Source organism: Cheilinus undulatus, linkage group 4 (assembly GCF_018320785.1).
Source record: "Cheilinus undulatus linkage group 4, ASM1832078v1, whole genome shotgun sequence".
NCBI classification, from domain to species: Eukaryota; Metazoa; Chordata; class Actinopteri; order Labriformes; family Labridae; genus Cheilinus; species Cheilinus undulatus.
Genome location: NC_054868.1, coordinates 45,645,601 through 45,657,521, shown reverse-complemented (window position 1 = coordinate 45,657,521; position 11,921 = coordinate 45,645,601). Strand labels below are relative to the sequence as shown.

The 11,921-nt window shown below is 39.2% G+C and overlaps 1 protein-coding gene across 1 annotated transcript; it reads right to left on the bottom strand.

Moving 5' to 3' along the window:
* Positions 1–1,606: 1,606 nt before the first annotated feature.
* Positions 1,607–10,515, bottom strand: alkbh5 (alkB homolog 5, RNA demethylase). The gene is made up of 4 exons (XM_041786293.1): positions 9,150–10,515; positions 8,980–9,060; positions 8,769–8,888; positions 1,607–2,383 (listed from the first exon to the last, which is right to left on the bottom strand). Exons 1-4 carry the CDS (start codon positions 9,860–9,862, stop codon positions 2,230–2,232), a joined length of 1,068 nt encoding a protein of 355 aa, XP_041642227.1. The 5' UTR covers positions 9,863–10,515; the 3' UTR covers positions 1,607–2,229.
* Between the last annotated feature and the right edge of the window lie 1,406 nt (positions 10,516–11,921).

Here is an 11,921-nt window from a genome sequence, read left to right as displayed (position 1 = left end):
CAGAAACAAGTGACAAAAAACATTGAACTTTTTCATGAAATTCAAATTTTTTGAGATGCACTAGTAACTTGCTCTTCCTTGTACCACTCTCCAGCTTCACCTGGAATTCTGATGTTCAGGTCACAACCAAACATTTTGTCCCTAGCAGACCACTTTTTCTCCATTTTCTGCTCATCTACACAACCTAGAATGTGATACGCCCACTGATGATGTCACAGTTCCCAAAAAATAACCCATTTTTTCCTGGTTTGAACACGCCGGCCAGGTCAAAATCAGGTACAGGAACCGGAACCAGCATGGAGCCCTGCCGGTCTGAAAGGCTTAAATGATTGACAACAGCCAAACCAGAGTCTTCCCCATGATTGCATTGTGTACTGCACAATATTATATTTTAAGAGAGTGGATTCTTTATTTATGTGAGCTTTAACCTGTTATCATCAAGATTAAAACAGAACAAGTCTTGGAATGTTTCACTTTATATGAGATAAATCTAGTCCAGTGGTTCCCAAACTTTTTTCCATTGATCCCCCTTCACAAATCTAAGATGAGATGTGCCCCCCACCACCCACACGAAGAAAACTGCTGTCAAAAATTCACATCAATTTGAATCGTTTTCATCAATAAGAGCAAAACGAAGTAATCAAAATACAAGTGTTAATACCAAAAGACTTTTGTATGAAGCATTCATGTATTTTATCACGATTTTAGATAGTTTGAATGAGCCTAATTTTATCAAACTCAGACCAGAGGACCCTATAATCTTTAGAAATGAACAGGGAGCAGAATGAAAGATATTACCCTTAATACCCTTAATAAACTTGACCAAAACATCATCTTATGTGACACATTCTGAAGCCAACATACCTGAATGTCTTTCATTCAATGGCAAGCTTTTTTGATTGTTTAAATACATTATACTGAACATAAAGTTGAGTAATTGCAACTGGCAGAAGATGCTCCGGATTATTTCTAGGCTTGGTACGTCATCGACCAGACTGATTTAGGAACAGCCCTGCTTGAATGAACGGCAGACCCAGCCTGTGGAAACAATTTCAGCTTTATTTCATTCAGTCAGAACCTTTGTAGCTGAAAAAATGTGACGACTGAAGTCCGTGAAACCTCTTTGTGTAACTATTCTTTCTACAAAGAGCCTGAATCTCCAGTATCTGCTGCTTGCAAACTATAACTTTGAACTTTTAGACCATAGCTGCAGCAGAGCTTCAGAAAACCATGAACAGAACACGTCCTGTTTTTAGAAAGTAATTTCTCAAGTGAACCAAGGTTATTTTGGTTCATGTGTAACTAAAGACAAACCTGGCAGTCAGCTAATGAGTACCTTTGCCAAATGTGACTGACAGGGAGCAAGAAACAAATTTATCTGTGTTTACACAGCGAACCACAGGGACAAAAACATCTGGAGAACGACTTTCCTCTCTGCCTTTCCCCCAAATGTTGAAAAAGGCATGATAGGATTCAATTTGCTGATTTGAAGTTCAGACTGACCCAGATATCTCGCAAATTACATTAGGAAAACTTTGATTTAATACCGAACAGCAGAAGCATGGTGTCGATCATCATATAAAGTAAAGTCAGAGTGAAACAGGAGTATGACTCAAAGCCCGAGTTTGTCTTTAATCAGACCAGAAATCAGGAAGCTTTGCAGCACACCTGTCCATTGTTTCAACTCAAAGTGGAAACCAGGAAGTGGACAAAGAGCAAAGATCTCGGGTGACAAAAGTAAACTTACAAGTCAGAATTGTAGGTGCGAAAAAACAAAGGTTTCATTCTGCATAAAAGTTTCCCCAATCAAAGAATATACAAACTTATTGTACATTATAACAAGTTAGATTACAGCTCGGGGTTTCTTTTGTACAAGTCCATACATACATCTTCCTCTCATCTCGAGCAGTCTATACATCTTGGTTACAAAAAATACATGCCATTTCGAAGTCTCTATGGACAGAAAGAAGAAATGCTTAATTTAAGGTAACTGAACAGAGCCTAACTGCATTAAGGAAGTTGAGGGTCTGCAATGTAGCAGAGATACCAGCTTCATCTGTCTGGAACAAATATACACTCACAGATGGAGACTCAAATCAAAAATGTAGACGAGATGACTCAGCTCTGTGAGCAAGAGAAATTATGACTGATCAAAGAATGTTACGATATAGAAATACATAAATGAGCGGGTATATTTATATGTGTGTACATGTGTGGACTGAGAAGTGCTCAGTGGCGTCTCATTTTGACTTTACGTCCTGAACTCTCTCGGTGTTTGTCGGAGTCTTGGCCACGCCTCCAGTAGTTCTCTGAGCTGTGGCGGCGGTGACGGGAGAGAGATGGGTGGCGATTCTCTTCTTTGTCCATCTCAAGTACTCTCGGCCTGGTGGAGGAAGAAGATTGAGACGTCAGAAGTCAGATTTGAATCATAATTTAAGACATCCTGGACTGCCACATAACATGCAGATGACTACAATGTTAGGGTTCTGCTGGCCACACACCAGACAATTTTCAAATCTTAAACTATTTTAAAATCGCAGGAGACCACAGACATAAGGACAAATTCAAATGATTTTTCATCTTATAATCCTCTCAGAGCGCACACTAGAGAACTCAGTCAGACTGTGAGGCCACACACCTGCTGACCTTTTGTGATCACGTGACTTCAGAATAAAAACAAACAAGAATGTCTTTCGATACCCTTGGCTTGCTGTCCCTCCATGATACACTGTCCTGGCATGTGTTACAAGTGCAGCAAAAATCATAAAACAATGAAAAGAATCAGGATGAAATCCTGGCTGGAATGAAGGTAGAGTTGTGTTTATGTTTGTAAGCAGTGAAAGTATGTAAGATGCAGCTGGTGACGCTGCCTGGTCTGCTCGATCTCATTGGTTGCTGTGGGTATTCTGTCAGAGGTATTATGACCTCGAACTGTAAATATGAAACGTTTGGTTTTTATAATTTGGAATCTGGGAGGCAATATGGAGCAGTAAAATAATCGTGTTGACACAACACACTAAAAGATTATTCAGACTAAATCATCTGTGATGAGCCTCCACTTAGGACACGCCCCCACAACCATTGGGGGAGGCAAATCTGGCCTCAAACCAGGCTTAAAATGGTTTATTGTGTGTCCGGCCTTAGCCTCTGCCTTTATATACATAAATAAATGTGCATTAATAACATTACTGGCTTCTTCCTTTAGATGTTTAAGTGAGTGCTTGTTGAGTAATTTCTCTGTAAATGTCCTTCATGGCTTCATAGAGAAACAGCCTCCATGTTTACCGTAAAGTCTGGAATCTAATTCCCCATGCTAAGTTAGACGATGTAGGTTTCAGAGGGGTCCCTTGAGAAGGAATTAAAGGTTTTGACTGTCTTCCTGTGTTCAGGAAAGTCCACAACATGCAGTGTGTAGTTCTTTTTTGGGTAATCATCAGGTAGAAAATGTTCCAGCTACTGTACGGTCGTTGAGCTCTCAGCCTACGGTAACACCGATAGTTAACAGTCTAACAGCCCACAGCCAACATGCCTTCAGCCACTCTGCCCATGTTTGCTGGTCTTTTGTTGTCAGTGCTGAGTCTTTACACTCAAACCGACAGTATGTAAAATCTGGTGTGAAGGGTCTCTCAGTCAAATACAATAACAAAACACGGTGAGTAGAAACAAACCGCCGAGCTCTGCCTGCCTCAGCTTAGTTCTTGTTTTGAGTTGAGGACTCTGTTCAGTAAAACTACATGACATGAGATTTTTTTACAAAAAAGTAAACAGCCATTTTGGTTTCCAGGACAAATTTAATATAACGATGGAGAAATGCTCTCAAAAATCTTGGCTTGTGCTGCTAACAATCCTAGACATTTCTGTGCAAAAATTCTGCATAAACCACTGAACGGAAACACATGAATGTGGGCGTAAATTTTTAATTCAAAATGCATGTGGTGTGTAATGATGGCATTTTCACTTTTATGTGATGACAGCAAACATTTCAGCACTTCTGCTGGTAAGGGTTCCTGCCTACTTTATAGATGATGAAAAACAGTTTTTCAAATGTAAACCGTATGCACCAAATTTTTACAGCAATTAACAATTGCTCTATTATTTTTTTGCTCATATTTGTCACTGTGATTGCAGCTTTAGGTGTGCAGCACTTTGATTCCAAGACAAATTTCCCCAAGGGGACAATAACATCTATCATATCCTAATGTACTTTATTATACATATCAATCACAGACAGAAAGACAGAAAGCCTAAAATCTTTGATTTCAGGTTCTCTTCAATATCCAGCGATATTTTAGTACCAACCTTTTCATATTCATGATCATAAAGAAAATTTCCTTTCAGTATCAACATATATGTGCAATTTTACTAATTTATCACACTTTTACACATCATAAACAGAATAAATTTGTTGTTGTTATTATTTAAAGTAATGTTTAGTAATGCATTCTTTGTAATATTTCTCATTTGGTGCACATAAAAGTTTTGTAAAATCTGAATTACAAATAACATATCCCCAAAGGAAAAATGTAGAGACTGTAGTCACTCTTCTACATAATTTCAGAATCAAGAAATGAAGCTGTAGTAGTAAAGTAGAAGTAAATAACTGACATTGTAGTGACATTACTTTTCTATAAAGCTTTAGTCTGTTTCTTAAATTTTCATACTTTCATTCTAGGAACTAGTATGTTGCAATTAACCTTCATCACCTTTACATTTAATGTTCACCCAACACTTCATGTTCTTATACTTCATTTGTTTTTAATGCTCTTTGTCGGTCAAATTTTTGCAGTTTTGGAGTAAATCTGAGATTTTCCTGTGGAACTATTTAAGCTCTAACCTTTCCGTTTTTCTTTGCATGAACACTTTTAAGGTTCTTTGCTTTTTTAAAGACAGTAAAGCTAAGGAGTAAACTGAATGAGTGTGTGTTGCAGTCAAAAGCAAGACATTATCAGGAAGTCATTGTGAGTCCTGGGAAACACTGATAGACATTTTCACCATTTTCTGACATTTGGTGGATCAAATAGTGAATCAATCAGGAGTTTAATTGTTAGTTACAGCCCCGCAGCAGAGAGAGAAAGCTGTGATTCAATAAAGACAGCCTTGTGTCCTCTCTGAGGCCACTTCAATGATGGATTTTAAAAGGTTTTATCTTTGAAGTCTTAATTAATGACCACAGCGAGCACACAGGACGCTCGCCCCCGCTCCTCTCACTAAATCCCACGATACATTTTCACATCCCATTCATCATTAATAGTTATTATGAGAGGAAATTCTGATGTCTGCTTTACAAAGTCTGACATGTTGAGGCACTGACTGACAGAGCTGATATGAGGGACTCTTATCTCAGCTTAGCATTCATTCGCACATAAATTAACATTAAAAATAGACGGGAGGCTTTCAGAGCGGGTTATTAGCCCCCTTAACTCTGTCTGCTTCAGTCGCTATTCAACAGAAATCATCTTTAATCAAATGATTTGATCCGAGAAGATTGATCTCAACAACTTAAAGCAGCGTCTTTTACTGTGTTTAGTTACATGGATTTTCTGGATAAAAAGATGCCTTAGATACTTTTAGTAAAATTAGCTTAGGAGCAGTCAGAAAGCATGATTTTAAATGTTATCTTATCTCAAGGATGCTTTGTGCCTCAGCTTTTATGTTACTTATAGTTCTGGGTAATTAAGAAAGTTTTTTTCCGCCGACTGTTTTGATTTGTCATAAATATAAGATTGTCAAGATTAAATGCTTAATGAGCCTCATCCTGCTCATTCAGTCTCTTCCTTTACAGCACAGTGTCTGCTCTGTTCCTCCCACAAAAACAGCTCTCACTTTAATTAAGTGAGGAGCAGAGAGAGCCATTGCACATACTCCCGCTAGTTTGAAAATCAAGAGAGCTGAGGAAAATGACGAAAAGGCAGCCGATGGGTAAAACCTCAGCCCTAAAATGGTGTATATATATATATAGTAATTATGATCTTAATACCAATCAAAATCATTTTAATTATGATTTTGCCAGGATTGAGCAGCGCTTGTTAATTTTATCCTGATTTGACAGAATTCAATGAGACTTTAGACATATGTTCAGCCAAGACCAAAGATCCTTACTTAAAAAAGCGACCAGTGTGCCTCTTATTGCACACGAGACTGCCATTGCTGTCAGATTAAAACAAAAGAGTTCAAAGTCTTATAACAGGCTTTTAAAGTTAACTACAGGTCCAGTCAATAACCAACACTTAACCAGTGTTCCAACGAAGGCTGTGTACAGTTATACTGAGCCTGACGACAAGACTTTTGGGGGTCAGTATGTTATTATAACCAAGTTAATGCTTAAGCTGAAACAATCATGTGGTGAATGAAAACTAAGGGTCTGTAAGGGAGAGGATGTATTGCATGAGCCCTGGGAAAAGGATGAAATCTGATCCATGAAGGGGGGAAGATTGATGAGTTTGAACGATTATCAGATGATGAGCTGTGATTAATGGGTCATGAGGAGAGATTTTTTAATGCTGAAAGTTTCATGGTGGCAAACAATCATCTTTTGTCACAATATTCAGGAGGATTCATGCTTCAAAGTCAGATACCATATTTAAGCTCCTGATCATATCAGTGGCCAACTTTCTGGTTGATGGGGGAGGTTGCTTTTTAGTTGAATTTGACTCTGGATCCCTCTGAGTTGCATCTCTCATATGTCATACAACTGCTGAATAAAGCGCTGCACTTCTTTTAAGTTAGAGTTAATTTTTGACAACTCCTTTAATAATTCAAGTCTTAGTCCCAATTTAGTCATTTCCACCCTTTATAGTTTTAATCAACAAAATCTAAAAAACATTTTAGTCCAGTTTTAGTCCATAGAATGTGATTAGATTTTAGTCAAAACTTTGAGTGAAAGCTTATTCTCTTTGCCTGAATCTGGGGCAAAATCATATGTTAGGGTTGAACGATTTGCAAAAATAATAGAATTGTGTTTTTTCCCCCCAATATTGCGATGCGATTTAATATGCAATTGTTTTTAGGTTTCTTATATTAGGTATTGTTCAAGAAATACAAGAAATAAATTAGTCTATATTATAACCAGCACATTATTAGATAAATTAAATTGGGATGAAAGGTCTGGGGGTTTTTTTTGTTTTTTTTTTTGATAATTTTGGCTCATATAGCAAATTTGATATCAACTGCTATACTGAAAGGGATGATCATTTTTTATGTTATTCTCATTTTGATTAAGAAAATCATATACCTGAACAGGAAAAGTAGGATAAAAACCTGGGATGCTTATAAAGTTGAGAGGAAGAAGAGCTACAGATATGCTGTGGATTAACAGATTTACCCAGAATGGAAAATTTCGTGGATTTTGAGAGTCCTACGAAACTTAATTACATCTTAGTCTCCTTGTCAAAAACTAAACTTAGCTTGTGTAAGAGTTTTATCACCAAAGATCTAATTTTAACTAGTCTTAGTCTTTCTCATGGAAAAAAGGTAGCTGGCATTTTATCCATAGTTTTAGCCAAGAAATAACCACTGCCTCAGCACATTCTTCTCAGACAAATACCTTTGTATTCATATATTTAGCAATAATGTTGATCATTTAGGGTCTACATCTTCATATTTTAGCACAAAGTATTCAAATCATATGTTTAGTGTTACCAATATTAATAGCAACTACCCTCCACAGATTGAAAGCAAAATTTATACTAGCTGATCTGGTGCCAAGTGACGTATTTGGTGCCGTCACCACAGAGCTCAATGCTTACCACCCACTTTCTTACAATTGTTAACTTCATTAGAAACAGATGACAGCTGGAATCTGCAGCTCCACTCTAGGATTTTGTCTCATATAGTGCTGTTGCCTGACATTGCAAATAAACCGTCTGTCCTAAAATAAGGTTGATAATATACGAGCTTGTCTCCTACATGACTGTTTCGCTAAATTTTCCTATTTAAACTGTCTTCTGTTGAAAAATGACCATTAAATTCAACGGTAGCAGTGGAACTGGACAGAATGTGGGCGTTTGATGGGTAAAGGTAGGATCAGCCCAACAAAGACATTGCTGTGGTATGCAGGGATTGTGGGTAATGTAGTGCCATTGACCCAGATTGCAAATAAACCATTTCTTTCTAAAAACGAGGTCAATAACATACAAAACTGGATCTTTTACATGCCAACCTACTATATGCTACCAGAGTGTTAAACAGTGATATGCCTACCTTGAAGGGATATGACATTATGGCTATCAAATCTGAAAAGCAGACTGAATGATGCTGTGGGCTCGTCTTATCTTATCCCCTGCCTTCCCAGCCCTGTCCGTGACTTTTCAAAGGCATTTATATAAATTCCAGGGTAGCTGAAACGTTGAGGTTTAGTTGCTCTTTAACAAGGATTCTGTCATATCCCATATAAAATGTCTTTTCAGATAAGGTCATACATCCCTAAGCCCCTGCAAGATCATACATTTTTTCCCCTTTTAATGATTATTTTTGGGGCTTTTTGTCTTTATTTGGACAGGAAAGCTGAAGATAAACAGGAAATGTGGTGAGAAAGAGAGGGGGATGACATGCACCAAGTACCATCAGAATTCAAAGCTGCAACTGGTGTGATGAGCACTGTAGCCTGCATACTTGAGGTGCATGCTCTACTGATGGAGTTGAAGCAGCAGTCCAGACTATTTTTCTTTAACTATTAAGTTATCCTAGTTGCACTACTTGGTTTTTGCATGAGTCTGCTTTGATCCAGCAATATAAAGATTTTTACTGTGGGCACATGTGTGGATGTTTACCTATGAGCAGCATCAGGGTCTGCTCTGCGATGAGAGCGCTTGGCTTTCAGAGGAAGGGGTCTCTCTACAGGAGAGCTTAAAGGGCTGTCTGAGTCCAGTCGAGGAGCATCAGGTCTGGTCCTGAGAAACAGAAGAGGACACATAGAAACACATGAATCAGAGTAGGGTTAAAAACAAGATGACCGCTTTGTAGAACAGTATGTTGACCCACTTTCTAAGGATGATTACGGCACGCCGTTCCTTGATGTCTTGTGGCCGGATACAATGGGTGATGTCATCAGCAGCATAGCCACTGCAGAAGAAAGACAAGTTAAGCTCTTGGCAGCCACACAGAGACGGTGATTCAATCAGAGCATGACAGAAAACAACAGCCACAATCACCTGAGCACTGTGACACTTCCTCTCCTCACAGGCAGGACAAACACCGGCTCTGACACCCGGATGGGTTTGAACTGGAAGCGGCAGCCGAAGCAGAGCGCGCTGTCACTGAAGAAGGACACTGAGACGATGGGACGTGCAAAGATGTGCAGAGGATCCACATGTGACACAATGCAGCCCCCTGGTTGATAATCATTAATGACTGCGCTGTTGACAAAACCTTCTGGGATCACTCCACTAGACACCAGACGCTTGATCACCAGCTCATGCACCCAGTTTGGGATCTCATCCACCTCTCCTTTGCGGTACAGCCTCTCCTGTCCAGGTCCACGCTTCTCCAGCTGGGCTCCATATGTGTACCCCTCTCCGAAGAAGTACTTGTTCCGGAGGGGGGCTCTGTCCACGGTGTGCTCACGGTAAAGTCCAGCCTCTCCTTTGGCCACCACGTCGTCGATCTTCTCCTCGATGAGGGCGCACTCCTCCGAGGTGAAGATGCTCCTCTGCTGGATGCTGCTCCTCACCCGGCGGGCCTCCTGCTCCCGGAGCTCCGCGCTGTCATCGCTGTGCTCGTAATCGTCGTCATCAGACTCTCGATACTTGCGTTTTCGACCTTTCCCGTTACTAGCCCCGTCCGAGTACTTGTTTTTCTCCTCGTCTCTGTGTGGAGTCATGGATTTCAGCTTCTCCCTCAGGTCAGAGTATCCGCTGGCTGCCATGTCAGCCAAAACAGTGTGACTGGTTTAGTGCGACGTGAGCTCCAAGCTAACAGCTAGCATGTATCAGCGCTGCATTTTAGCCCTGTTTTAACAGGGCAGGGTTAGGGTGAACGGAGTAAATGTCAAAGGGAGAGTGAGATGAAAAACGCCGCTAGCGTAAGCTAACACTGACTCTCACTTACTGCGTTGTCCGGGATACAAAAGTAGCTAACATTAGCTAAGAAGCTCCACTGTTGCTATGTTGACACAGTGAAGCAGCAGTCTACTGTGGACCAGGAAAATATACAAACATAATATAGCAGGGTATATACCAGCAAATAGCGCTGTGATATTTGCTGCGTTGACGCCACAACAGCTCACCCAGCGGCTAATGATATCAAGCCGAGCTTCTTGGCTAACGTTACAGCTAGCTTAGCTCACGTTAGCCTGGCTTGGTCTGTCCGTTGCCGCCTGCAAATACCGACAAACCACGCAGCAACATTTCACATGTCACCGCTGAATTCCAATCCTGGGTGTTCCTGAGACGTTTCCACTCAAGTTTTAACTCCAACAATCCAGGGAAAGCATTTTTATATCCACACAAGTCTCAACCACAGCCAGTTTACACCATCGCAACGCGTCTTCAAGAGAAAGGCTGAAAATAAACTCGTGTAACCTGCTAGAGATATGCGCATGCTCAGTTATGACCTGCCTGTTGAGAAGGAATCGTCACATGTCCTGAGCGGAAGACGCATAAATCCATTTTTGGAGCCTGGAGGGCACGCTTACTTCTAAATTTATCTTACCTCTTATTTACCACACGTTAGATGTACATTGTGTACATTGAAAAATCATGTAATAATTATTTATAATGTAACCTACATTCAATTTTACTGTGATTTGATGCAAATAATTTCTAAATTGAATGATTTAATGAAAATTAAAGCTTCTGCAATGAGATAAAATCCTTAGACCCTGCATGTACATATGAGGACAAGGTTGCCCATAAGGAGAGGAGAGCTTTCTGGAGCCATGCCAGCCAGGGGCCCATGGAGGTCAGAAAAATCATGGTCCACTGATAAGTTAAGCTCTGATAACCATATTTCATTTTAACCCAAATAATAACTTATCAAAGAAAAAAACTGTTTTATTTGTTTATGTGATGGTACAGTATGCAGTATTTTAAAATGTAAACCCCTTCAAACAGAATTGCCTTTTTATTGGTTATGTTAACAATGAATGGATGGGCCCACTGAATTAAATGATTAGGAAAATAAAAACAACTTCATAGCTAGGCCATAATGTGCTCAAATATCAGGATGCCTGAAAATAAAGTAAAAGATACTGAGACAACTTTAATTGAAGGGAACTAAATAATTGTGAAAAGAGAAAAAAAGGTTGAAAAGTGGCAAGAAAGGGTTGAAAAGTCAAAAAGAAGTGTCAAATTTGGGCAAAAGTGGCCAAACAACATCATAAATAGGCAAAAGGTGGGCAAGAATTGGTTCTATGGTGGGGGTTAGGCTTTGGACTAAGAATTTTAATAGAAATTAAAAGGATTTGTTTATGTTCAGTTTGGGATATTTGGGGGATTTTTATCCAATGTTCATGGAAAATTGGGGAATGTTTTTCATACATATTTGGGGAATTTGATAAAAAAATAGAGCAGGAATTGCTTTAATCATTCAAGGAATTGACAGAATTTTGGAGGAATTTCTTTTTGGAATGTTTTACGGTCAGATTTCCCAGCTCAGGTCTCAGGAGGTCAACATCCTAAGTCCCTGCATGTACATATGAAGACATAATATTTTGGCTTTAATATAACATCATAATAATTTATTTAACTGGAATTTTTGACATAATTGTGGTAAAAACAAATTCCTGCCAAAGACAAGACTGAGGTTTAAACTTATCAGGTCATACTTATCTCAAATAAGTGGGAGAAACTACGAAAACATTCCAGGAAGTTAATAAGCAACCTTTCAAATAATTTAATAGTTCACACGTAGCCTACAACTGTTTCCTCAAATGTAATACCTTAACCTTCAAGATTTCAATTATTTCATGAAGTAGATTCTAGAAA